Source organism: Marmota flaviventris, chromosome 2 (genome assembly GCF_047511675.1).
Source record: "Marmota flaviventris isolate mMarFla1 chromosome 2, mMarFla1.hap1, whole genome shotgun sequence".
Classification (NCBI taxonomy): domain Eukaryota; kingdom Metazoa; phylum Chordata; class Mammalia; order Rodentia; family Sciuridae; genus Marmota; species Marmota flaviventris.
In genome coordinates this window covers 92,123,185-92,150,950 of record NC_092499.1, presented here as the reverse complement: position 1 = coordinate 92,150,950, position 27,766 = coordinate 92,123,185, and the positions used below count along the sequence as shown (strand labels likewise).

The 27,766-nt window shown below is 47.9% G+C and overlaps 1 protein-coding gene across 1 annotated transcript; it reads right to left on the bottom strand.

Annotated features, from left to right (window-relative positions):
• Window positions 1–170: 170 nt before the first annotated feature.
• Map1a (microtubule associated protein 1A) lies at window positions 171–21,177 on the bottom strand. Its single transcript, XM_071608181.1, has 7 exons — window positions 20,940–21,177; window positions 19,923–20,024; window positions 11,146–11,228; window positions 10,754–10,894; window positions 2,227–10,528; window positions 1,858–2,078; window positions 171–1,662 (listed from the first exon to the last, which is right to left on the bottom strand). The coding sequence occupies exons 1-7, from the start codon at window positions 21,175–21,177 to the stop codon at window positions 1,507–1,509; spliced, it is 9,243 nt and encodes a 3,080-aa protein (XP_071464282.1). The 3' UTR covers window positions 171–1,506.
• Window positions 21,178–27,766: the final 6,589 nt, after the last annotated feature.

The following is a 27,766-nucleotide window of genomic DNA, read 5'->3' as shown; positions in this document are numbered from 1 at the left end:
CTTCCAGTAATAAAAGGAGTCTTCCAAGATAAATGACAACGCTGGTTGAAGCAGAGAGGTAGAAGCCAGGGCCCAGAAACTCAGCAATGTGTGGAGTCCAAAAAAGCCTAAGCAGCACTACACCATCTGCAATGAACTTGATTTATTGTTAGACTTGGAGGCAGCTCTGTTACAGCAGCTGGGAACTATAGCAGGAAAAGTGCAGGGAGGAGCAGAGCACAGCAGCACGGAGAGGGTGGGAGCTAGGAAGAACACAAGGTGGGCTCATTTTGGTTTCTCAGTCACTTGGCAGAGAAGGTGAGCCCCGATGACTATCAGCGTCTGGATTTCTCAGTCCAGCAGTAGTCTGACGGGGCTGCTCACTGGCTTGCTTGGGGTGAGGTCCTCTCCTGGGGTGGTATTTTCACTTCACTCTGTAGGAGTTAAGCTATAGCTCAGTTTCGTCTCCCTCTTTCCTTCCTCCCTTTGTCCCCCAAGTCCTCTGGCTTGGTCTCCACCTTCCAGATCCTCTTTCCAAGACTTTGGGTTTGGAGAGGCAGCCAGTGTTCCCATTTCAGCTGCAGAATGGCATAGTGAAATGTTGGGGGAGTCACACATGGCTGGGGTGTCAAATGTTGGGATGTCAGGCAGTGGCTTATTTTTAACCCATTACACACCAGGCCACAGCAGATGACCACATGCAGAGAAGCCAAGCAGAGGATGTGAAGGTGTCAGGATAATTGGAATGGGGTGACTGAAAACTTCAAAGGGTCAGGGAGTTGGGAAGAATTGGGATTGGGACTGGGGCTCTCCTTGCCCTTTTGTGCTGCCTTATAGGCCTGGTCTGGGTACAGCCCTAGGATGTGAATGGTATGAAGCAGGGACTGGGAGATAAGTTCCTTTCTCCTCTCACCAGTCTGTTGGTCTAAAGAGCTTCAAGTTTTGGATTGAGACATTCAGATACTGAAGAAGCAGTAGTACAGTGTAGCAGTGGTGTACCCTAAGACCCCTGCTAGAACTCAGACCTTGGCAGCTAAAGGAATGGAAGGTGGAGGAAAGGGTGCAGCTGTGGGCACCTCACTGATAGTATCCTATCCCCACATAAATTACTAATGGAAATCCTTCCAGGGATGCTAAATAAATAGAGATAAGGAGGCCCCTGGGATTGGGGATATAATCTCCCTCCATGAGGGAGGAGGTTGCTGAGACCCATCCTCACTCCCCATCCAATACCAAACTTGGCAGTGCTAGGAGAGGGTACCACTCCAGGGTTCTCAGGCATGGGGTGACCTCTTATCCTAATTTTTTGCCCTCCCTCATACTATCCCTGTTACCTTTGGTTTTAAGACCCCTCTCAGAAATTAATGAAGGGAAGGGATAATACCTCCCATTTAGCCCAGGCCAAGTCCCCACAGCAAGACACTGCCCACCCCCCAGCTCCATCTCCCACATCCCCAAAGGACTCAGCAGTAGCCATTCTCTAAAGGAGCTGGGGGAGTGGATCCTGGGTAAGGGAGGGAGGTTCTTTCAGAACTCAATCTTGCAGGCTGGGAAGGACTCATCCTGCATGACCACAGTGCTGCTACTAGCCAGGACCAAGACGTTCAGTTGCTGCTGCTGCTCATGAGTCTGCTGGTACCACTCACGAGTCACCTCCGTGTCATGAGTGGGGATCAGAGTCACCTAGGAGGGAGACAAGACATACCTGATGTGAGATCATGAAGGGAAGGTAGGTGAGAGGTAGGGGCACCTGATGGTCTCAGAAGTAGCCTGCTGCCCAAGAAAGGACCATGTTGTTTTATGAATAGGGACTATGTTCTGCTATTGCCTCTAAGAAGCTTTGAACAGAATACTTCCTTGGCATCTCTTGCTACTCACCTGAAGATTCTCCCCCCACTGAGCCTTGCCCTCCAGCAGGGCATCCAGCACAGCCCGGCTTGGCTCGCCATTGGCAGGGTCATTCCCACTGACCACATAGTAGGATGCACGGACTCGACGGAAGAAATCAAGGTCAGCAGTCTTGCCACTACAATGATTTGGTATATAGGCGAGATCCACGTATACAGGGGAGCCAGAGCCACCCTTGGAACCTAAGGTCACTGTAGAAACAAGCCAGGACATATTGTAGAGGAAAAGTAGTACCCTCTTGGCAACCTTCCCCCTCTTTCCCATGGCTGGAGCCTTTGACTAGCCCATACGGAGCCCAAACCCACTATCTCCTCCTTCCTCTTTTCATGATATACTCACTTGGTCCTGCCTTGAGTCCATTGACTAGGCCTTTGGACATGGGGCTATGTCCATCCTTTTCCTCTGCTGGGGTGACCTGGGTTGTAGTGCTGCGTGGTCGGGGGGGTGCCCGAGATACACGATCTACAGGCCCTTTACCAGGGGTGGGTGAACGTTTTCCCCGAAGATCCAGACGTCGTGCCGGGGATGCTGGCTTGGCCCGGCCTGGGGCCCGGCGCCCTACTCGCCCCTGAGCCTTCTCCTTTTCTCGAAGCCTCTCTACCCTCCCAGACTCTGAGCTGAGCCCCTCAGGGTCAGCCATGCACACATCAGGGCGGGGAGGGGATGGGTGGGGGTCTGGCTGGGGAACAGGGGGTGGGTCATGGCCAGGTCTGGGATGGTGAGTTCCACTGACCCCCCCAGCTTTGTCCACAGGTAAGAAGTCCCCATCTTCATCTGAGTCTAGCACTGCCTCAGCTGTGATGGACGGACACTCCTCAGTTTCTGGTGGAACATCAGAATCTGACTGTGAGGAGCCTGAGTCACTGGCTGACGTGGGGGGTGTCTCATCAGCCACAGGGCATGGGCCCCCTGTGGCCCCTGGACCTCCAGCCCGGCGCCGCCCCACTTTTCCTAGCAATCGAGCTTCTTCAGTTGAAGGGTCACTGTCATCTGTGAATGGGGGCAGAGGGGGGTTCAGGAAGGATGGAGAAAGCTCCCCACAGTGTGGCCGGGGATCGGCAGCACATCCCTGAGGCCCAGCCTCAACCTCAGAAGAGACACTGTGGGGTGAGCCAACAGAACCCTCTCCAGGACACAGGGGCTGCTCAGGAGAGAGCAGTGTGTCAGGCCGAGAGCTTCTCTCAGCTCCCTCAGGCCAGGCCCCTCGTTCCCAAGCAGGACAGGCCTTAGCCTCTTCTTTTTCCGTCTTGGCTGTGGCAGGGCCTGGGGGATTCGGGCTGGTTTCAGTTGGGCCATTGGCTGCACAATCCCCAGTGGGACCCTGGCAGGGGCTCAGCTTCTTGGTGGCTTCCCCTGAGCACTCTAGGCGGCAGGGCAGGGTGCCATCATCCATGTCTCTAGCCAAGCTTGGAGCTGGAGCCGGGGCCAACTCCAGTGAAGCTGGGGGTGCTGGGCTCAGAGGAGTGAGGTCCCAGAGGCTGTGGGCAGCTGGCTCCATTCCTGGGTCCAGCTCTCCTGACCCCTGTTCTGCAGCTTCCAGGCCTGAAGGGAAGCGCTCAGCCACACTTGAAATCACAGGTGTGGTAGCCTCAGAGGAGGAGCCTTCAGACAAGGCTGGCGAGGCAGGTCGTGGCAGACTGGAGAGGAGAGGGGCTCCAGGAGAGCTAGGTGATGGGAGCTGGGGCAGAGAGGAGTCCAGGCTGGGGGCCTTGGTCACTTCCAAGTATTCATCATGCCGGGTTCTGGCTGGGGGTCCTGGAGCCAGAGCCAGAGCTCGGTCCCCAGAGAAGGCGAGAGAGCCACAGGGCGCAGAGCGGGGTTCAGCTGGAGAGGGCAGCTGAGGGGGAGCAGGCTGCAATGAAGAAAAACCAAAGGCTGAAGCGGGGAAGTCCAGGCTGGGTCGGGCAGGACCCAGGTGTGAGTCCATGGAAGGGCTGGTATGTGCCTGAGTTTCAGGCCACAATGTGGAGGGCCCTGCAGGGGTGGGATGAGGGGGACTTGGGGACTGAGTCTCTTTTTCTGGCTGTTCCCGAGCCCCCTTCTCCAGCTCTGAGTCACTAGTGCTGTCATCCCAGTGACCCTGGACTGATTCTTTGGGGGACGGGGTCCTCCTATCTGGCCTACAGGTTAGAATGTTACCATTGAGAGGAGGGCTTGGGCCTTTGCTGAGGGGTATAGGGACACGGGGGGGCACTGCAGGTGGAATGAGGCTGGGCTCCACACTAAGCCCTAGCTCAGGCTCCTGCCTGGGGGGCACAGTGGGACCTGCCAGGGCTGCATAGCTAAAGCTTGAAGTGTCAGATTGGAGGTTCTTGGGTGAGACAGGAGAAGAAAGCTCCTTCTCTGCAGACGTGTCTCGGCCAGCAGCTTCCTCTTTGGTTGAGAGGCGTGGGGGCCAATCCCCAGCTGCACCAAGTGGAGGCTCCCTAGTGGGGCATGCAGGGCCAAGTCCAGTAAGCATCATCTGCTCATAGATGTCTGCATACTGAAAGCTTCTCTCATCAGGATAGGGTGTGGGCTCCCTTTGTTCTGGCTCAGTCTGTTCAGTATCCCTGGTGGCATGGCTCTCACTGGCCTCTGGGACCTTTGAGCTACAGGGGCTGCTTTCAGGAGCCCCAGCTCCACTTTCCCCTTCCCTTTCCCCTTCAGCCTTGCGGTAGTCCTTCCCTAGGGGGGAGTATGGTCCTCCTTCCAACTCAGCTGCCCCCTCCTGCACTGCAGCCACTACACTGTCATACTCAGCTGTGCCCCAGGAGAAGGGTGCAGGAGTGTGTGGCTCTGGAGCAGGTGTAGGAGGAGCTGGAGCTGGGGAGAGGGGTGCAGGGGGAAGGGGTCTATCCTTAGGCACCCACGGTGGGATGTCAGCCAACCATGAGGGGGTGGTGGGTTCATTCCTCATGGGGGGCATGGGCTTAGTCTCTGGAATAGGACTTTCTTGTCCTGAGGCTGAAGGAACCCGCTGTCCAACCATTTCAGGTGGAGAGGTTGGAGGGGAGATGATCTCAAAGGGAGAGCGGGTCAGCTTGTCCTCTTCCTCTGGTGGCAGCCCAACTGGTGACTCGGCAAGCCAGCGCTCCACTTCCAGCCCTTTTTGTGGTGAAGTCTCCTGGAAATCCTTGAAATCTGAGGCCCAGGGACTCCGGGGCGTCTGCTGCAGAGGGGATACTTCCTGTTCATCTGGTCCCTCATCGAGGAAAGTGCTCTCTCGTTCCTGGGTGTACCGTGGGCGGACCCCCTGGCCATCCAGTTCGTGAGGGAACCAGACCTTCCTCTCACAGCTCAGCTCTCTCCAGTATGCATCCTGTTCGAGTGTCACATCTCTGTCCCTCCAATACCTGACTTCCTGCTCAGGAGATGTGTCCTTCCACGCTGGTACAGGATCTTTCTGTTTTCCAACTGGCTCCTCTCTGATTGGAGGTGTTTCTTGCCACTCCCGGACCATACCCTGCTCCTTCCAGTACCTGTCTTCCTGCTCTTGGCCCTGTTCCTCCTGAACTGGACTCTCTTCCAGTCCCAGAGCTTTGGTCTTCTCCAGCAGAGTTCCTCCCTTCTGTTCTGCAGCTCTGACCTTTTCTGGAGATTTTTCTTCTACTGTTGTCTCCTTTGGTTTCATGGTTTTATCCTCCTGAACGAAGCTTTCCTGTCCCTGAGTTTTGCCCTTTTCTTCCAAAGCCTTATCTTTCTGTTCAGCAACCTTACTGTCTTGTTCCAGGGCTTCATCCTTCTTTCCTAAGGCCCAATATTTTTGTTCTAAGGACTGATCTTTCTTTTCTAAGGCCTTATCCTGTTCCTGGGTCTTGTCTTTCTGTTCAAGAATTCTGTCTGTATGTTCTAGGGCTTTGCCCTTTGTTTCAGGGACTTTGTCTTCTGGAACCTTATCTTTATGTTCAGAATCTTGCACTCCTTGTTCTACGGCTTTGTCTTTCTCTTCTCCAATCTTGTCTTTTTGTTCCAAGATCTTGTCTTTTTGTTCCTTGTCTTTTGATTCAAGTGTTTGGTCCTTCTGTTCCAGGACCTTGTCTTTTTGTTCTAAGTCACTATGTTTTTTTTCTTTATCTTTTGATTCTGTGGCCTTGTCCTTCTGTTCTAGGGCTATGTCCTTTTGTTCCAGGGCTGTGACCTTGTCTTTTTCTCCTGGGATCTTGCCCTTCTGTTCCAGGACCTCATCTTGTTGTTCTAAGACTTTGTCTTTTGTCTTCTGCTCTAGCCATGTATCCTTTTGGTCTATGTCTTTGCCTTTTTGTTCCAAATCCTTATCCTGCTGTCCCAAAGCCTTAACCTTTTCTTCCAAAGTCTCACCTTTTTGATGCATGGTTGTATCCCTTTGCTCTACAACAATATCTTTCTGGTGCAGAATTCTGTCCTTTTGATGTAGGATTTCATCCTTTGGCTCAGGTTCTTTGTCTTCCTGCTCTGGGGTTCTGTCTTTCAACCCCAGAACCTTACCTTCCCACTCCATGGCAATGTCTTCCATGGCAGGGCTTGGCAAAGACTCATGACTCTTGGTGAGGGAGTTATCAGATGTTAGATGTTCACTGGGGCTCGTGATTACCCCAGGTGAGTGCTTTCCATCCCCTGACAGTGTAGAGTGAGAGAAGGAGCTGGCAGGTAATTTTCTGTCAGGGCTCTCATCTGTGATATGTATCTGTGAAGAATATACAGTGGTCCCATCTGTGGGAGGTGACACTGTGGCTACATTGGGCTCTGGAACAGATACAGGAGCTAGATGGTAAGAGGTGTCATCAACCTGCATTAGAGGCCCCTTTTCATCCTTTTCAAGGCTTAGTTCTCCAAACTGGAGGGTGCCAAGGCTTTCTGGAGAGAGCTGCTTTGAAGAGATATCCAGAGAGGTCTCCTTGCTAGGACTCTCTTCTGACAGAGAAGGTGATTGTGTGCCTTCTGGAGAAACCTCTGGCCAAAGATCTTTATGTAAGTGCTTCTCTGTCAGACCACAGGGAGATCTGGGAGTAGGCTCTTGTTTGGCGGTATCTGGAGAGACTACACTGAGGACAGACAGAGACTCTGCATCTTCAGGGGAAAGGCTTTGATCAGGAATTAGGAGTGTCTCATCTTTCTGAGGTTCACCAGGTTCTTGGAGTGATGTCCTCAATTCTCTGGGAATAGCTTCTGTTCCCAAAATTGGGCCTGGGAGCCCAATTCCTGCCTCCATAGTCTCTCCTGCCTCTATGGTTTCAAAGACTATTGCTTTGTCCTGTTCTGGCAATAGCTGAATGGTGCAGCCGGTATGTATCCCAACAATGCTGGCAGGTGCTTCCTGGGCCTGTGGGCTCTTGGGAGGAGGCACCTTTTCCTCTTTCTCTAGTGTTCCCTCTTCAGGCCCTGGCTTGACTGACTCTTTGGCAGCATCTTCCTTGCCCACAACTGGTGTGTGCTTAGTGTCCCCCCATGAGTCATCTTCTTGAAAATCTTGGGGCTCAGACTTATCTTCAACCGGGGACTGATGAAAGGGTGTATGGGTGGCACTGGGTGGGCCAGATGGAGGAGGAGAAGCCATCTTCACTGTACTATCATCTGGGCTGAGGCACCGCTCCTCTATTTCTCCAAGGGCTGGTTCCCCTGGACGTAAGGTATGTCCAGGAGTACCAAACACTGGAGTTCCATATTGACTGTGAAGTTTCTCAGACATCTCTACATTTGCCCTCTTCTCTTCCTCTTCCACAACTCTCTCCCCAGCCAAACCTCTCCCTACAACCTCTCCTCTTCTCTCTGACTCCCCAGTCACAGAGAAGTCCTCACAGGGTGGTGATTTGAAGCCCTTGTCTTCTTCCAGGGAGGAGGTGGGTGAGATGGTACCTGCTGATGGCACATAATCTAAGCCCTGAGTAGCTTCAGTGCGGGAGGAGGGGATGCTTGTGACTGTATCAAGTAGCAAGGAGCTTTTGCCTGTTTCCTCTGTCTGGGGAGCTGTAAGTGAGGCCACGGACTGGTCCTCAGCCACTGATGTGGCAAAGGAAGAAAGCTTGTCACACTCAGTGATTGAAGTGGCTGAAGATACATGCTCCTCTTCAGCCAAAGGGGCAGCCACCATGTTGGGCGGGTAGGTGAGTTCAGTCTCTGGTGCTCCATAGCCTTTGCTTGAGGTGACAGGAACAGCAATATCAGCAGGCTGGCTGGCTTCAAAGGGACCAGGACCTTCAGGCCCAGGGAGGTCATATGTACTTGTAGGGAATCTGGGTGGAGCTGGGCGTTCCTCTGGTTCATCATGGATCTCTTCATCTGAGATGGTCTGCTCAGTCTCTGAGTAACCAGGGATCGTCTCATCCTGGATGTAAGAGACGTGCTCAGTTGCTCCTGCAGGGGTGGCCAGGCTGCTTAGGAATGATGAGGTCTCCCTTTCAGGCACCTTTCCCTGGAGTCCCAATTCCCGGCCCCCAAGAGCCTCCCTGCCCTTTGGGATTACCTTCAAGGCTTCCTGCATATGTTTTTGGTAAAAACCCACAGCCTTTGTCTCTTCCTCTTCTTCTTCATCTGAAGGGTGCACCTCCTCCATTTCTTCTACCTCAGCCTTTTCTATCACATCCTCCTTTACCTCAGGTTCATTTTCCTCTCTGGCTTCTGCTGTCTCTGGAAGCTTCTCTGTGTCCCTCTGCTTCTTTTCCTCCCATGTATCTTTCTCTTCCTCTGTTTCAGCCCCAGAGTCTGGGCCTCTGTCTTTGCTGCCTTGTTCTTCAGGGAGGTCTGAGATAACTTCTTTCTCCTTCATTACCTGCTCCTCTTGTTCCAGCCTGGGGGCAGAGAGTTGTGTTCCCTCGATAGCTGTGCTTGGAGGTCCCTCCTCTGTAGTATCTATAGGGAATGGCTTCTCTCCTAGTCCTATGTCCCTTTGTTCAGCTAGCAAACCTCTCTCCTCACGTTTCATCTCCTCAAAGTCCTGTGTGAGGTCCTCTGGTGAGGATAGGACCATCTCCCTGTGTCCACTGACATTTGGGAGTGGTACAGTCCCCTTTTGCACTGGGGGTGTCCGAGGCTCAGAAGACAGTTCCTTCTCCCCCCGGGAAGCTCGGCTCTTGTCCATCTTGATTCTTCCAGGGGCCTTGGCTTTGTAGAGGGTCTTACGTACCTCAGGGGTAAAGGGCTTCAGGTCTGGTTTGGAAATTTTCTTTGCCTCAGGTTTGGTATCTTTCCTCTTCTCCTCCTTCTTGACATCCTTTTTCTCTTCTTTCCTTCCTTCATCCTTCTTGAGCTCCTTCCTCTCCTTCTTGATCTCTTTTTTCTCCTTGTCTTTTTTCTCTTCTAGCTTTGATATCTTTTCTTTAAGGTGCTTCTTCCCTACCTTGTCCTTGATCAGCTTTCGCTTCTCTGCCTTCAGTACCTCACTTGACTCTGTCCTCACCCTCTCAGGTTTGGCAGGCTTCTCTGGGGGCTTCTCAGATGGCTCTTTTGACTTCTTCTCTGTCTTGGCTAACTCCTTGGCCAGCTCTGAGCGGGCCTCCTTGGCTCCCTCTTCTGCTACTTCCTCCCGTTTGGCCAACTTGCTCACAGCTGTCTTGGTAGCAGCTTTAAGGCTCTCTTTGCTGTCAGTCCGCTGTTTGATTTTGCTAGGCTTCAGGTTAGCAGGCACAGCCCCAGCAGCCAGGTCCTTCTGTGTGGCCACAGGGTAGCGCAGAAAGTCCAGATGCCGAAGCTTTTCCAGGCCCTCCAAGATCTTGTTCTGGGGAGCATTTCCTGGAAAAAGCACACGTACAATCTTCTCAGTAGGGTTGGCTGGTAGCCAGACCACAAGAGCTGTGATAGAGGTCAAGTAGGGCACTGAGATTTCAGCCTCTTTCCCATTGGCCAACACAATGCCTGTCTTGGCTTTACTATTGCCTGCCCACTTTTGCATGAGAAACTGCATTTCCTTGCTGTCCTTGACAGGGTTGAGAACATACATGTCCAGTCGGCCCACACCCATTTTGTGGAAAAGGGTCAGTGGCTCAATAGTGTTGCTGACCACACGGTACAGAGGCTCAGCCTGGATGCCCAAGCGGTTTAGGTGCTGAAGAGTGAGGCAGGCCTCCTCAATGCTGCGCTTGGCCTTCCGGGAGGCATCAGGCAGCCGCAGCTTATCGGGCACGTTGAAAAAGACAACTCCAAGCTCAGGGGAGATGAGGTTTTTCACCCAATCACTGTAGCTGCTGGAGCCCTGGGACTGCTCCTCCTCTAGTTCTGCCACTTTGCGCTGCAGGAGTCCATTGATGCCTGGCAGGTTGTCTGCCCCAATGTGAGTGAGCAGCACTGAGTCAATGCGGTCCAGGTGGCGTACCAGCTTCCAGAAGCAGGACTTGCGATCAGAACCGCCATCTACCAGAATGTTGAAACCATTGACAGCAAAGAGGGCAGAGTCCCCTCGGCCACCTGGGAAGATATAGCAGCAAGGCTTGGAGAGTTTGAGGAAGCCCCCTGAAGTGGGGGGTTCAAGCAGGTCAAAGGGGGATGGCACATCCACAGTCTCAGAAACGTACTCGGAGAATTCAGCCACACCATCCATGGTGGGCAGTATGGGTTCAGGGTTTAGCCGGAGATGCAGGGTCTCTTGGGAACTGGACAGTCCCAGGTGGCTCCAATCACCCTCCCCTAAGCAGGACACAGTGAGGAAGGCCTGGATTCCAGGGTCTCTATTGCTGAGCAATTGGGCAATCTAGAGGAATGGGAAATAGAAGCTGATTAGATCACTGGGTTTGTCTTAGCCTGACTCATATTTAATTCCTTAATCTTCAGCTCTCTACAAAAGTGAAATCCTACCTTTCTGTCAGTACTCCTAATAGAAAGGCAATATGAGACTTTCCCTTTCTTGGATTCCTCCCCACAATTCAAATCCTGTCCCTTATCCCCTTCTTCCTCAATACTCAGACATGAAACTTACCTCTGGGTTGTGAAGGACCTGTGCAAAATTTTCATAGGAGTAGGTACCACTCTGAAGGATGAGGTCTCCCCCAGGCTCTAAATTTTGCCCACTCAAGATCAGTAGTTTGTGAGCCGATGGGCTACTAAGGAGATGGTGAACCTGGAATGGAAGGAGGGGAGTGGTCACCGATGTGGGGAACACAGTGGAAAGCACTGAATATTCTTGCCTCCATCCAGTACTGCAAGGACATGCCAGCAGTGTCCCCTACAACACCTTCAGAGTAGGGCTGGATATTGTAAGTCAGCTTAGATGACGGACAGAGGATTCTTGGCTTAAAGTAGTGGCATTGGAAAGGGTGGATGACATCACTTGCAGCAGTCCTCTTGGCAAGTCACAGGCCCTGGCCTTACCTCAGAGCTGATGCTGTCTGCACTGGGGTTTACCAGGATGATGGTCTCTAGGATCTCACTCTGGTGGCAGAGGGTCCTCTGGCCTGAGAGCAGGAGAGGGTAGAATGCACAATCAGAAAATGGGGCTTAGGGGAAAGAGAGAAGCCTGGTTATCCCTTGACTCTGCTGCCTTGTATACAGTTAAATAAGGTCTAGGAACTGGCTGCTCCAGTCTTTCCCTTTCAGGGTTTCCATCTCCCCTCTCCCATACTGACTGTCTTCTCCCTCCCTTCATCCGCCACACCCTCCGCTGCCCAAGTCCCCACCCTTCTGCCTGAAACTCAGACAGTTGACAAGAAGCTTTTGTCCCTCTGGAGCACCAAGCTCCTGGTGCTGCCTGGGGAGGGAGGGCTCAGCTGGATAGAGGTCTCTTGGGATGATGATCCTTACTAGCTTTCTCCTCGCTAGCTTGCCTTTGCCCTGGGCTTTCATGCCAGCAGAGTGTCTAGAAATAAGAACATGGGAGTTTCTGTGGAGTGTACAGACTCCTAGTCCTCTTTTTCAACCTCCTATCCAAAGCCAGAGCTCCTGTTCCAGAAGTCAGAGAAACAAGTGCTATCTTAGCTCTTGGGGTTTTACAATTCAAAGTGAATACAGGATCTAACTTAAGGTTCTGTTCTCTAGAGCCAGCCAAACCTGCACTCACACGCGAGTACAATCATTTTGTTCCCATGCCCAAAGTTTTCACAGCTTCTTTTTCCACCTCACCTTCATGTCTCTAGGTTCCAGAGAGGCCTGGTTCACTATCGTACAACCCATTCCTTGTGAATAGTTTCTCCTCTCATCCTCGCCCCTCTCCTATGGGCCTTTCTCCCATGCAGATGGGGAGCGAGGGGTTCACAAACAAGAAACACGTAAATGCTGGGTGTGGTGGTACACCTCTGTAATCCCAGCAACTCAGAGGCAGAAGCATTGCAAGTTCCATTCCAGTCTTAGCAACTTAGCGAGGCCCTAAGCAACATAGCAAGACCCCGTCTCAAAATAAAAAATAAAAAAGGATTGGGGATGTAGCTCAGTGGTAAAGCATCCCTGTATTCAATAATACCAAAAAAAGAAAAGAAATAAAGAAAGACACAAATAAGGAAGGAGAGATTCAGGTGTTCCCCAAACCATGGAGAAAGAAAAAACATCCCCATATCCCCTATTAACTGCCCTTCTCCAGGATCACATGAAACACCAAGCAATGAAGCAAAGGAAGTAGCAGGTTGGACCAATACTAAGAAGGATGCTACTGTTCCCAGCTTCCACCCGTTCTCCCCCACCCTCTTCCCAATTACAGTCACAGTGGAGTTAACCTTACAAGCAGAGAATCCAACAGATGGCCTGGGAAGTGGGCTGTCTGGAGGACACTTGTGGGAGAGCTCATAATCTGCTTCCTAGACCCTCTTCTGTGACCCAACTCTTTTCTTTCTGGGCTCAGACAAGAGGAGCCTGGGGCCAAGGCCTTTGTTAAGAGGAAGAGAAATAATGCTAGGATCAGGAAGATCTGGCAGCACAGGGCTATAAATGCAACTGCAGGGGAAATAAACCATGATTGGTGCCAGAAGACCAAATCCCATACGGGGTGTGTTGGGCCCAAAAGGAGTTCAAGGATTCTCTTCTATAAACTTGGGAATTGAGGGAAACTCTGAGGTCTGTTCAGAGGACAAAGCCATCTCTGAGCAGGCAGAAGCAAGGTTTGGGCAGGTCAAGATATCAAGGTACAGCAAGCTGCCAGCCTCAAGTAATTTAGATTTAGAAGAACAATGACTCCCCAAACAAACAAGGTCACATTTTTGAGCTAGAAGGGGCAAAAAGAGAAATAACTATGGTGCAAACTGATTTTCTTTTTACCACTATTCCATACAGCTCCACAGTCCCCAGTTTATAACCACAAGTCCTTTCTGATCCAGTTCCTATCTTAACACAAGACTATTCCTCACTGTACCCCTGGGGAGTGACTCTGACTGTCAGCTCCATGGTTTATATCCTTTTCCCCTCTTTTTCAGGTCTGGGGGAAAGCCTATTTCTCTCTTCTACATCCCAGCTCTCCCACTGAAGGGAACCGACTATTTTTTTTTTTTTCCTTTTTCTTTGGAGAGGATTATTTTGAGGCAGGGACACTTCACTTGGCCAGTACCGGGGTGCAGGGTGGGCTGCGGGTGTGGAGGCTGAGCAGACAGGAGGGCAGGTGTCTCCGCAGTGAGGCAGAAGGGAAGGGGGGGGTGATCGGGCAGCTGCAGTTTGCCGCAGTGTGTGTGAGTGTGCGCACTGAGCTCAGCCTCCAGCTCCGCCCCCACCCCCCACCCCAGCATGACAAGTCATTTTCTTGGCTGCTTCTGCATGGGGGGTTGGGGTGGGGGGGAACGAAGAGAGGGAGAAGAAACTGGCTCCTCTGTTCAAGAGCCCCCATCTTGGGAAGAAAAGCAGAGATGAGGTGGGGGTGGGGCTGAGACAGGGAACCTGAGGGGTAGAAAGTACCGGGAATGCAGGGCAGCTGCTGGGGAGGCAGCGCTCTCAATCTCTGAAGTGGCCTCAGAGGGGCCACAAAGGTGGTGGTGGGGGTTAAAGCCCCAGTCTCAAAGCGGCCCACAGGGTATGGGGTAGGGGGAACCCTTTGCAAACCGGTTGGTCTGTGAGGAGGCATGTGCCACGTCTTAATGACCCTTTTCTCCCTTCTTTTCCATAGTGTTCCCCACCTTCCCTTACTTGGCAAAAACTCGCTACCCCATTCACCCTCAGCACAGGAGCAGCTAAGCAATCCAGCAGTTGACACCCAGGAACCCTCCCATTAGGTACATTCCCATAACACCCCTTTTTTCAGATTCTTCTGCCTCTCACCAAAGACAGCCCCCAAAACCCTCCAGCACCCTGAGCTGCCAGGCAGAGCCAGTGGCACCACCCTCTGCTGCTGCCCCAGGACTGATGTCTCCCACCCCCGCCCAGCTGCAGAGGTGAACTGTCACAGCCCCTGGTCGCCTCTGCCTGCTTCTGGGTCCAGGATGACCCCCGTGTTCATCCTCTCTTTCCATCCCCCCAGCTTGCCCAACCCGCTGGGCTAGTTCAAGATGCACCAGATTGCCAGGTACCAGCTCCCTTTCTGTTACCCCCATCCCATCTCGCTATCACAGCACCCTCACTTCTCTGCCATTGCAAGCCCATCGGTTTGGTTCTTACCCTGGGGTGTGGAAGGGAGCCCCTCATGGAGGCGGCAGCTCCGGCCTCAGCAAGCAGCTTCAGGGAAGAGTCTGCGGCACTTGGGGTGGGAGTGGGGGTGGGGGGGGCGCTAGAAGGGGAGGGCGGCGCCAGGGCGGGGAAGAGGGGCTGGTCTGTGACGAGGCACTAGAGACTTAACTGTTTCTTTCCCTTCACAATGTCAGTGCTCCATTGCTTCAGTTTGGCTGTAGTGGGCTGAGGAGTTGTCTAACAGTTTAAAGAGCCAGGGTGACATCCTATGGCCCATAGTATTCTTCTTGCCCAACCCTGCTTAGTTAAGAAATACCTTTTCAGCATCAGCCTAAAGACCAAAGCCCTATTTGCTAGAACACAGAGCAGGGATATAGAAGACCCGGGCCACATGGGCCCTCCCCTTTCTCTTAGAAACCATCTGCTGCCTCTTCTCTTAGATGGACCCAGGGAATGAACTTCAGTCCCTGTAGGAGCAGGAGACAAAGAGGCTGGGGGCCTCAACATGAGGGGTAGGTGGGGGATGGGAGATATGCTGAGCTAAACTTTCTTTTGAACCACAGCTATAGACACAAGAGAGAGCAGAAATTAGTTTGTTTTAGGGTGAAGGGTGGTTTGAAACTCTGGAGTGGATATGGCTCCTAGCCTGTTGGGGTGGGGCACAGGGACCCTGAGGCACAAGTCTGTGCCAATGCAACACAACAGAGCAACCACAAAGGCCCTGATCCTTGGGATTCTTGAGTCATTGGATATAAGGAAGCATCTCTGAAGGGGCAGGGAGATTTCTGCTTTCAGAGAAGGAATTAACAAGGACTAAGGACCACCAGCTCAAGCAAGGTTTTCTTATTATATGCCAATTATTAATGTAATATAAAGTACTGTTTGGATTAAGAAAAAAATTTAATAATTTTCTAAGGTGATTGGGTCTCTATACCCTTCTTTTCTCTGTACCATTTTGTATCTTTGATGTCTATGTCTTACATTATCTTGATCCTTCTATTGTTGACCCTGTGTCCCTTAGTCTCTACCTCTGTCTTAGATATACTAAAGTATTTCAGAAGGATCTGAAGAGCTCTGCCATTGACTTCCAACAGTGATGCTTAGGCTCTCACACCCTGCCCTCTCCTCATTAACCCTCCCCAGTCCTGGCCAGCTCCTAAGACCTTGGCACACAGACTTTCACCCACCCACACCACAGCAACGGCCCCACCCTTGCCCCTGGCTGCCAAGACTGCTTTTGAAGGTCAGAGAAGCCAAAATAGTCTCTGCTTTCAGCATCCCCCCCTCAACTGCAGTCAGAGAAGAGGAGCTGAGTCACCAGTACTCCTGGGGGGGGGGGGAGGCGGGAGGAATCCTTGCTCAGATCCGGGGATGCTAAGCAGCAACATGGCAACAGCCCCATTAGGAAAGAAGAGGCCATCTGCAGAGGTACACAATGCAAACCAGACTAAGTTCAGAGCATCACAAAAGGGAAATACCTCCCTTCTGCAACTTCATAGTTCTTATTTCCTCCTACCTGAGCCTTCTATCTCTTTTCTGCTTTCTAGGGCTCTCTGGAGTGTTAGGAGGGAAACTTGAATAGACATTTGACTTGAGAACAAAATAACATTTCCCAACCCAATGTGGAGCCCACCCTTGTTCTTAGCTGCCATTCCCAAGGGCCACACCCTGGGCACAGGTCCAACTCACAGCAGAGCTTTCCTTCAGCCCTCACCCTCTGAACAGCCACCCACAACAACCAACCCTCAACCTGCTGTGTCCCTAGTTTCTGCTGCAATGCAATGATGAGATGCCAAAGAAGAGAGGCTAGAGCTCAGGCACAAAGTAAGATCAGAGTCCCTAGATTTGAGACCCAACTCCACCATTACTAATCATGCTTTTAAACAAGCTACTTTATTTCTCTCAGAGCTTGCTTCCTGAACTATAAAATGAATATAATCTTAGTACCATCCTTTAATGCTGTAAGGATTGACTAGCATAAAAGATGAAAAGTGCTGTGTTCCTGAAATCTTAAACTTGCAATGTAAACTTGCCACTGGAAGTCTGCAAAAAGTCACTTAGGTGATCAGGGAAATCCTAAATCAGAATTTCAGACCAGATGAATCCTGGACTACCCCAAGTTTCCAGGTTAAGCCAGGACTGGAGATGCTCTGAAGAATGAAACTTAAGGTTCTATTCATGTTCCTGTTTTCCCATTTCAGACAGCAACATGGACCCTAGTTCCAGGGACCAATTAGCTGTTGTCTTAATTCAGGATAGCTTTCATGTTAGCAGGAGTAACAGAACTATCCTTTCTGAGCACACCGATGATAACAGAGAGTCAAACAGAAGATCTCAAATGGGTTCCTCAGGCTGTTTTTTAGTCCTCAAATATCAATCCTCCTTTTTTTCTTTTTCTTTCGTGTGTGTGTATGTGTGTGTGTGTGTGTGTGTGTGTACTGGGGATTGAACCCTGGGGTGCTCTACCGATGAGCTACATCCCCAGGCCTTTATATTTTCTTTTGAAACAGGGTCTTACTAAGTTGCTGAGGGTCTTGCTAAGTTTTTGAAGTTGGCCTTAATCTTGTGATCCTAGAGATGCTGGGATTGTAGGCAGGTACCACCACACCCAGCCAATCCTCCCTTTTCTATAGGTGCTCAGTAAAATTATCATAGTATTATTTAAATTTAATTTTTCTCTCTTTCTTTTCTTCTTTCTTTTCCATTTTTCGTTTTTCGAAGTGTTGGGGATTGAACCCAGGGCCTTGTACATGCCAAGCAGATGCTCTATCACTAAGCTACATCCCCAGGCCCAAAGTTATTTTCCATTGTTCTAATAGTTTCTAGGTTTGTGTTAAAATGCTTAGAAGCTGCAGATATTTTTGCCGGAGTTATAAAGGAAAGCCCCAAGTCACAGCTGGTGACTACTTGATGCAAAAGCTGCCCTTGAAAACTTTTACCAGGCTTGACCACTAGAAGGAGCTGGGCCACTGGCTATCCTTCAGAAGGTCCCTCATTTCTGTGTGTGGGTGGATAAATGTGGAGGGGGTGGTGCCTAGGAATAATTGCACTCTTCCTGTCATCACTGTAGGATACATTTTTTGTCCCCTTTCTCATCATTTTGGCCCAGGTTAGAGATGGTGATAGAAATGGTGGTCCAGTCTGTGAGGTAGGCAGAAAAGGGTCAAGTCATAAGGCACTAGCAATTGTCCTTTGCCTCCTCACTCACATGAGGCTGAAGGGAGGGGCAGTGTCTGCAGCTGCTCTGAGCTGACTGTTGTTTGTGGGGACAGCTGAAAGAGGAGCCAGCAGGGGTGGGGCTGTGGCTGTGGCTGTCTTGAGCTCTGTGGGGTTTTTTCCAGGAAATTCTCCACTATTCTCCAGGGAAACAGACAGGCCACTGTGAAAATGTCCAAACCTAAAAAATATCAATATGCTAAAGTAAGCCCTGATAATGAATGATCATAAGCCCCTGGAGGACACCATAGCAAAACTCTTTGATTGAAAAGGTCTAGTAAGTGTTTCTCTATCTGTGATTGAGAATAATTATATAGCTCCCTGTAAGCCTCTTCCCAAGATCCCTTCATCTTAATCTGCAAAAGTGCCTAAGAACTTTGATTTAAGCTCTGATCATTTCTTTTCATTCCAGAAAATAGCTTACTTTCAAGTCTCTGTGGCCAAAGGGACAAGGTAAGAGAATTCTGTGTGAATTATTAATATCAGCAGGTAATCTCCAAACTTAAATTTAGTCATTAATTTCATCCTCTTGCGCTGGGGTTGTAGCTCAGTGGCAGAGTGCTTGCCTAACATGCGTGAGGCATTGGGTTCAATCCTCAACACCACATAAAAATAAAAACAAATAAAATAAAGGCATTCTGTCCATATACAACTACAAATTTTTTTTAAAATTTCATCCTCTTTCATCCCTTTATCACCTTGCACTAATGCTTCTAGGAGTACTAAGTGGTAAAACGGTTGATTCCTAGTCATCAGGGAAAAATGGAGGAAGCCATGACATGAATAACTTTAAATAGAAAGTAGTCTCAGTGACAAATGTAAATGTGGGGCCCCTTTTTAAAAGATCATTAAGAATTTCAAGATAGGGACAAATAAGCTGTAGTCCTTCTGACATGGGGTGACAGGAACTGCACAGTTCTCATTCCCGTGAAACTGAGGAGGTAGGAAAGGTCATTTTGGATTCAGTCATTGTAAGTTCTGCTTTGCTTTATTCATTACCAAACATTTTAATTAAGCGTTCCAGCCTCTCACAGAGTGCAGTGATGCACGCCTGTAATCCCAGTGGCTGGGGAGGCTGAGGCAGGAGGATTGCAAATTCAAAGCCAGCTTCAGCAAAAATGAGGTGCAAGGCAACTCAGTGAGACCCTGTCTCTAAATAAAATACAAAATAGGGATGGGTATGTAGCTCAGTGGTTGAGTGCCCCTGAGTTCAATCCTCGATACCAAAAAAAAAAAAAAAAAAAAAAATAGTTCCAACCTCTCATAAACAAATAAATAGAAGGTGGTATCAAAAGAGTAAATGGCTATGGCTAGCTTTACAGGAAGCCAATAACATCAGGAAGATGACAGCCTCACATTTTTTAATTGCTGCAGATATTCCTAAGGTAATGGAGCTTTAGTCATATTAACCTTTTCAGCAGCATCTCTAGAGCAGTTAGTGATCAAGACACAACAAAAACATTTCTGACAGTTAAGAGAAAGAGCAGGAAGAAGAGAGGTGACTATCTACCTTAGAGAACTGAGAATTACGTGAATTCAGTTACTTGGTGGCATGGATTTTATATTTTATAAAGCTACGTGGTCAAGCTTTCAAAATTTACCAATAAGATGATTAGATACCTGGTACTTTTATAACAGGATGTAAGACTTTCTGTAATCTCCCCTTCTGTCATGGAATGATGGTTCTTAAAATATTTTCTCAAATCAAACTCATTTCTCAGACCCAGCAGAATGAGAAATCACCTTCTGTAAGGTGATTTCAGTCCAAATCTCACACTGTAACTGGCTCCTGTAACAATAAATCCAGGAGAACCCATCTTTCCATCTTGGATTTGATGGTTTTTATTAGCCTTTGGCACCAGGATTCTGCCTACTCTGGAGATCTGTTGGTTAGGCCAAAGGCAGATGTAGAAACCCTGAATCCTGGAGAGTAGATTTTGCTAAGCAAGAGTCTGGGAAGGTGAGTGGGACATTATGGGGTGTCTGTAAAGAGAAGCAGGGATGCAGAAAGGGGTATGCAGAAAGGGGAACACACATGAAAAGAGTGGATTTTTGCACGAGAGTTGATCGATCAGTCAAAATGAATACCTCAACATGGCAACAGCTGTCCACAAACAATTCTCTTTTTGGAGAAATTATGTTCTCCAGGTTCCTTCTACTATCATACCCTGTGTCTGCAAAGTACACTGGGTATGTGGAAATAGCTATGGAGACCTTCGACTTTTCCATCAGGAATCCTCCCTTCTCCCCCCCCCCCACGCCTCCCACAATTCCAGTTATGCCAGGGAGACTGGACCTCTGCTTTTCTGTGACCAACCCTCATCCAAAGCACTGAGACAAATGACACTAGTCCTAACCTTTGACCTCTGAGGAGAAGTGAGCTAGGTGCCGGGTAATGAAGAGTCTCAACTGTTGGTTCAAGTCAAAGGATGATAAGTCAATGTTCCAGGAGAGAATCCCTGTGAGAGAAAAGAAACAAAGAGGGTTCTAGATAGAGTTAGTGGGTAGGACTGCAGGAAGCACTTTCAATCTCACATAAGGGGAAGGAAAAGAGGGGATCAGGACAGCTGCCATGATCAGCTATCTCTAAGAAGGATGATTAGTATCTTTGTCTATCTCCTAACCTGCACCTTTTCTTGCCAGTGCCAGAGGAGGACAGAGTTTAGATTAAACTCCGTCATTAATGAATTTATAGGTAGCAATTTTCTAGAAAGATTGCCCAGTTCTGGTAAAGTAGATCCTAAAGGACCTATACTGTGGACTGCCTTCCTGGTCTTTACATCTTAATCATATTCTAGATTCTCCCTTCTATCTTTCTATGCCCCTCTCCTTTCCTCCACCCCTAGGCGGCTAGCTTCCACCCGCAGGTGGCTCCGCAGCACTGCGCCACAGGCACAGGAGAGGGAGGTGAGGACTGAAGAGCTGATGGTCCCGAAGGTCACTCTCACGTTGGCTGCTGGCATTCAGAGATTTGACATTTGTACGCCGCGTTCAAAAACTTCCCTGTGCGGTTCAGGGACCTAAAGAAGAAACTGAAGGTAGGGACATGGACTTTACAGGGAATGGTGAGGACTTTCAGGACACTGCGGGAGAGGGGTGTGGTGTGACCAGAGGGGCTTCAGGGGCTGCACAGAGTTCCCCCTACTCAAGGAGATTGCGGAGTAGCACCGGGTGTGAGGAAAGGATGGGGAAGCAAGATGTTAGCAGCTTGGAAGGATACAGACACAGGCATGGACGATGCAGGTGACAGGGGCGCGTGTCTCTGGAAGTGCGGAATGGGATGGAGAATGCAGACGTGCGTAATGGGAGATGAATGCAGATGGAGGAGAAGCAAGGGTGGAGGTGCTGCAGGCACAGCCAGGACAGCAGCTCACCTTGTTCAAGGTGGGCCCGCACGGCCCTCAGCTGGCTCTCTGTACCGATATCGCCGATCACGATGAGCAAAGAGTGTTTTCTCAGGTCCCAGCGTGCCGCCGCCACCGCGGCTTCGGTCTCGCACAGCCGCTCCGCAGGGTTCTGAGACAGCGGTGAGCCCGAGCTTCGGAGCTCCAGCCCCGGAGTTGTCTCCATGGCAACGCCGCGAGGCCGCGCCGGCCGGGCCTCGGTCTCCATGGAAACTCCGGAGGAGTGCTTTGCCGGCAGCGTCCGCTGCAGACAGACTGAGCGCGGTTCTTAAAAGGCCGGCGGCAGGAGCCGCTCATTGGTCGCTGCCTGTCAGAGGGCGGTGCACTGACGCCGCAGGGGCCGGGCTGGGGCACCCGAGCCTCTGGCTTTGCGTTCTCGCTGGGTTGGAGGTGGTGGCCGCCACCTTTAACCCCCCTCCAGTGTTCCAGAAGGTGCTTCCACTCCGACTTGAGCTGGGGTAGGGGCTCAGAGGGACCCAGCGGAGGGCCCAGTCGATTGCCTTGGCGCCAGAAGAAGCCGCTAGTTAGGATGTGTCCCCGATAAGTACTGTCTGGCAATTCCGCAGCCTCGCCCTAAGTGAGGGAGCCATCTTGTCCCTCTGTCTCCGAGTTTATATCGTCTCCATCTGTGTTTGTGCGTCTGTATTATCGTCTGGCGGTTTTTTTTTTTTTTTTTTTTTTTTTGGTCACTGCCTGCCAGGGTCCTGGTTTCCATCCTCTGTTTCCCTGTCCTTGCCCCAGGCCCTGGGTGTGCTCAGAAAGGCTGCGCAGTATTGGGACAGAATGACCTTCCGGGCCCTGAGTCCCTGGTGAGTTGTTATTCCAAAGATAGTGTTTGGCTAGTCTCCATCTCTGCTGAGTGTAGGACTCATGAGTGCTATGAGGTCAGACTGCAGCAAAGGGGATTTGAGTAAAACCCAGGAAAGACCTTCCCAACTACAAGTGATGTGACACCGGGAAATCAGTAACCTTAGGAGGCCCTAGAGAGTTCTCAAAACAGAAGGGGTAATGTTTGAACCAAAAAAGAGGTGACGGTTCCCAAACCAAACAATCAGGGAATGGGAAGGAGAATTGAGGAGGCCTGGCACTGTTTTATGACTTACTGGAATGTCTTTATAAAAACGGTGTTGTGAGTCTACCCCACCAACCCATTCCTCCAGGTGTTTCCCCTGCCTGTTCTGCACTACAGCCTCTTTTACCAGGATACAAGAATCATTGTGTGAATATATGTACCAGACTGAAGGCCTGTCTTTTACCCTAGGACGCCAGCTGCCGTCTTCTTCTTCTTCTTTCTTCTTTCTTCTTCCATTTACCTCACTCTTTGGGGATGGTAGAGGGTGGTAGAAAGGAGCAGATTATCTGATTCAGCAAGGCTGTCTGTGAACCACATTCTGATTGGGCAGTGTCTATTTGTCAAATACCTCACAGCAATCCTGGTCCCTAGCATGGAACGTGTGCTATGGCAAAACAGCCATTGCATTCTCTATCCAATTGAACATGTCTCTGAAAATCCTTTTTGTAGCAGAGAAAGGGAAATGAGTACTGGTAGAACATTAGTTGGTGGGGATGCTTCACTCCATATGACATATGAGATAATGACCCCCACCCCCATTTGCAGCTCTGAATCTGGAAAACAGCATGAAGAGATGTGCAGACCTCCTTGTCTGCAATTGGAAAAGAGTACTATGTGGAGGCAGAGAGTCAGAATGGATTGTGGGAATAGGTAGGGGTCAGTTTCCATAGCAACTCTAGAGCTAAGGCTTTTAACTGGCATAGGGTCTCAGAGTAAGGTTCAGCAGCAGTTAACCAGAGGCTCTGCTTTCATCAAGTCTAACACAGAATAGACAATAGATCTTAATGGTACAGGAAAGGATTGCACACTGATCAGATGGTATCGGGGCAGAAATTCAGGCCTGTAATCTCAGATCCTGCTAGAGTTGGGTTTTATTAATTATAGCTGTAAATATAGACTATGATAAACTAGAATCACCTATGTGTGCTGGATGAGTACTCAGCAGGACCTTTGTCAAAGGCAGACAATGTCAGAAAGGTTAGCTACAGGTTTCTCTTTTCCAGTCACTGGGTGATGATTCCATCATATTATCAGAAAATAGTTTTAAGTGTCAGATTGCACATACTGTTTATTCAGAGTGCTCTGAAAAGAAAATTGTATTCATATCTGTGCTCTAGAATTTTACAACTAAAGGCAGAAAATACAGATGCATATGTGTACAAAATATGGAAAGCTGTATAAAAAATTAAGAAAATACATATATAAATTACAAAGCATATTTTTACATAATAAGGGTTTTTAAAAAATTTTTAGTTGTTGATAGATCTTTATTTAATTATTTATTTATATGTGATGCTGAGAATTGAATCCAGTGCCTCACACATGCCAGGCAAGTGCACTACCACAGAGCCCCAGCCCCAGCTCCTACATTATAGGTTTTTATATAATAGGTTTTCACCTATTACGTGTAAACATTTAGGAAGTGTACTGTGGCAGAAGCCTAATAGCAAAAGGATGTCATTCAAAGACCCATCCAGGGGGATTGTTAGGGATCTGCCAATATGCATGAATGTGAGGTACGTACACGAGGGTGTACAAGGTGACTATGGAGTCTATTATAGTGTTTCATTTAACTGTCAGTCCCTGTATTGACCACATAAGAGCTTTGGGGAACTCCCTCATTCTGTAACTTCTTCCACGGTCTTATCAAGCAAGATTGGCAGATATAGCGGTACAACTAATGTTTTCAAACTGTTTGTGCTGAAGGACCTTTATATTGTGTAATGGGTCTCTTAAGGGTGTATTACTGAAAAAGGTAGTTAGAAGAGGAAGGCAGTAGTATAAGCTCTTGCCTTGGGTGCGCACTGGAATGGGCACAACACAAAAGATAGAATAAAATCTCAAATACTATGAAAGGTGTTATAGCTTTGGCTGTGTTTGAACCAGTTAGGGAGTTCTCAGCCCCAGGCCTCTCTGAGTTCATAATATATGGTGGTGAATTATCCAATAAATAAACTAAATAAGTACATTTACATAGTGGGAGAGCCATATCTATAATTTTTCTGAAAATAGCTTCATATTTTATATTAAAAATAAAATATTGAAATTGCCAAATGAGAAAAATCATTTTGTGGCAATTAATCACATTCATCTTGAGGTATGTGTATGTATGGTAAGGGGAAAACATCATAATCTTTTTTAAAATTTTTTTTCAGTTGTTGATGGACCTTTATTTTATTTACTTTTATATGGTGCTGAGAATCCAAACCAGTACCTCACACATACTAGGCAAGCACTCTACCACTGTGCTATAATCCCCGCCTGAAAACATCATAATCTTTGTAGTGTTTAAAATCTTCATGAGATTTCAACGAGCTTTGGTAATTCATAAAGAAAAGATGCTGGTTTCTCTTCTAGCCTGATGAATGTCATTAGTTTTTCTGGGGATTTGAGCTCATTTGGCAGAATTCCAGCATGCTCTGCTAGATGGTATGGTCCTACCAACCAAAATATCCAAAGGGAGCCGCACGCAGCTCAGATTCCCACCCTGTACTCAGTTCTGCTTATGATGCGTTCTTCATACAGAGAGAAGCGTGTTGGATAACAAGATTGCTGTGTCAGAGGCTTATTCTTGATTTTTTGGGAAAATACTATGATTATAATGCATACCAGCAGTCATAAGGTCATCTTTTAGCATGAACAGCTCATTCATCTATAAAGGACAGATGTAAAACAACCTCTAAAAAGACTCTGAGTACAATAATCTCTAGAAAGTCTGAAATGGATGAGAAATGCTGCAATTATTACTATGTGTGCTCCACAGAGGAGGCCCATAATAAATATTTATTGAGTAATTTTCTTAATTATTATTTATTCACACTAAGTAAATGGGTAGGACAAAGGCAATGAATTTACCTTCCATCTACAGAGCATTGTGAAGGACAATGAAGAAATTTCCTTTTCATCCTGTTGCCCCATGCTCTTTTATAAAGAAAGTGATCCTCAATGTGAATAAGAAACCTTTATGGATACTGTCTTCCTTTATTACTTCCATTAGCCTGTGGTCTCTGGCACCATCCTTTACTTTAGTGTGAGCAAAGCTATCTCTTATTGTGGGGAACTCTCAAACCTAAGTGTATGGTATTACTCAATTTTGAGATCATGACTGTGTGAATCAAATTTTGCATTATCAAGGGAATACTCTCTGTGTGTTTCATTTGCTGGCATACAGTGAGTACTCAAACAGTTTTGAATAAATTATGGACATTGTGCTAAACGTATTTAAGAGGTTGTTCCATTTATTTCCCAAAATACCCCCTATAAGGTAGGGTACTATCATTATAATTGTATAGGTTGGGAGAATAAAGCAACTTTATTAGAGAAGGTAAGCAACTTGCCTAAGTTCATGTAGTTGGCAAGTAAGGAAGTCAGTTTAACAGAAGAAGCTGTGTTTAGTTAAGTCATATTCCTAATTATCTATGGAATGAAATGAAACCTTAGTTTACAAATAAAGTAAAGCATAAAGGTAAATGTAACTAAATATCTAGATGGGAATTAATCATTCAAGAAAAAAGGGATAGCCTAAACAGAAAGTATAGAATGAGGGAAAGATAAATGGTTTAGTTTGACTGAATGAAAGGGGTAATGCAGAATATATGCAGGAGGAAAGGTTGGAAAGGGAAGTTAAGGTATATTATGAAGGATCTTCAAGAAAGAACAGAAGAGAAAGAAGAGGAAAAATATTTGTGATTTTGTGGTATTGTAAAGTCCTCAAGGTAGTAGTATGCTTTGCATATTCAAAAAATACAAGGGACCTAATGTGACTCTAGCAGAAAAGTGAGAGAAAGAAGAATAGAAGATAATAGGAGCCAGATCACATGTTAGCCAGGAGCAGTGCTTCACACTTGTAATCCCAGTGATTTAGGAGGCCGAGGCAGGATAATCATAAATTTCAGGCCCCCCGGACAACTTTTTTTTTTAGATGTTGATGGACCTTTATTTTATTCATTTATTTATATGCGGTGCTGAAAATTGAATCCAGTGTCTCACACATGCTAGGCATGCACTCTACCACTGAGCCACGACCCCAGCCCTCAGCCTGGACAACTTATCAAGACCCTGTCGATCCTCAGCACCACATAAAGATAAATAAATAAAATAAAGGTATTGTGTTTAGCTACAACTAAAAAATAAATACTATTTTTTTTTTGGTAAATAAAAAGAAAAGACCCTGTCTCAAAGGGAATTATAATGCACCAATAAAACAATCAAAAAGGGCTGGGGTTTTAGGTCAGTGTAGAGAGTGCCCTGGATACTGTCCTCATTACCAACAAAACCAAACCAAACAATACACACACAAAACTCCTATGAAGATTTGATTTTTTTTTTTTTTTGCCATGCTAAGGTTTGGGTCCAGGGGCTCACAAATGCCACACAAGTGCTCTACCACTGAGCTACATCCCTGGCCCCATCACTTGATTATACTCTCCATAGGCAGATATCAGTGGTACATGTTTATGGTTGCCACAAGTACACACTGCATGAATAAGTTTATATCAAATTCTAGAATGGGCAAAATTAATCTACAGTGACAGGAAACAAATAATTGGTTGCCTATGGCTGGTTATTGATTTCAAAGGGTACAAAGGAATATTTTGGGGTAATGAAAATGTTCTGTATTTGATTGGGGTGGCAGCATCAGACAAGGCACACACACTATACATTTGTCAAACTCAATCAAACTCTATATTTAAAATGGATGCATTTTGAGCGCTCAGCAGTAGAGTGCTCGCCTAGCACATGTGAGGAGGCCCTGGGTTCAATCCTCAGCACCACATAAAAATAAATAAAGATATTAAAAAAGACTTGTTGATGAACATATGTAGTTGCTTTTATCATAAAACAAATCAACCTAAATATCCAGCAACAGAACTGATAAAAACAAATTGTAGTATATGTACACAATAGAATACAACTGAGCAATAAAAAAGAGTGAACTACTGATATATGGCAACAACATGCAAAATGTTGTATAGAGCAGGGCGCAGTGACTCACTGCTGTGATATCAGCTACTTGGAAAGAAAGGTGAGGCAGGATGATTCCAAGTACCAAGCCAGCCTAGGAAATTTATGGAGTCCCTGTCTCAAAAAAAAAAAAAAAAAAAGGTTAGGAATGCAGTAGCTCAGTGATAAAGTACCCCAAGTTCCATCCTCAGAAGAAAAAAAAATTTTTTGTGGTACACTAAAGAAACTGGCCGCCAAAAACTACACGCTGTTACAATTCCATTTATATAGAGAATTTATTGTAGAGAATGGGAATGTAGCTCAGTGGTGGAGTGCTTGCCTAGCATTTGTGAGGCCCTAGGTTTAATTTCTAGCATTATAAAAATTAAAATAACAATAAAATACACTAACTTCTCTTTTTTAAATTATTTTTTTAGTTGTTGATAGACCTTTATTTATTCATACGCAGTGCTGAGAATCTGCTGAGAATTGAACCCAGTGCCTCACACATGCTAGGCAAGTGCGCTACCACTCAGCCCCAGCCCCAGCCCCAGCTCCAGTAACTTCCCCCCTTTTTTTTTCCTCCAGTACTGGGGATCAAACCCAGGGTCTTGTTTGTGCATGATAGACAAACTCTTTACCTCTGAGCTACATTCCCAGCCCTTAACTGTACTGCGTGTGTGTGTGTGTGTGTGTGTGTGTGGTACTAGAGACTGAACCTAGAGGTGCTCTACCACTGATCTACATCTGTAGCCCTTTGCTAGTTTTTATTTTGAGATAG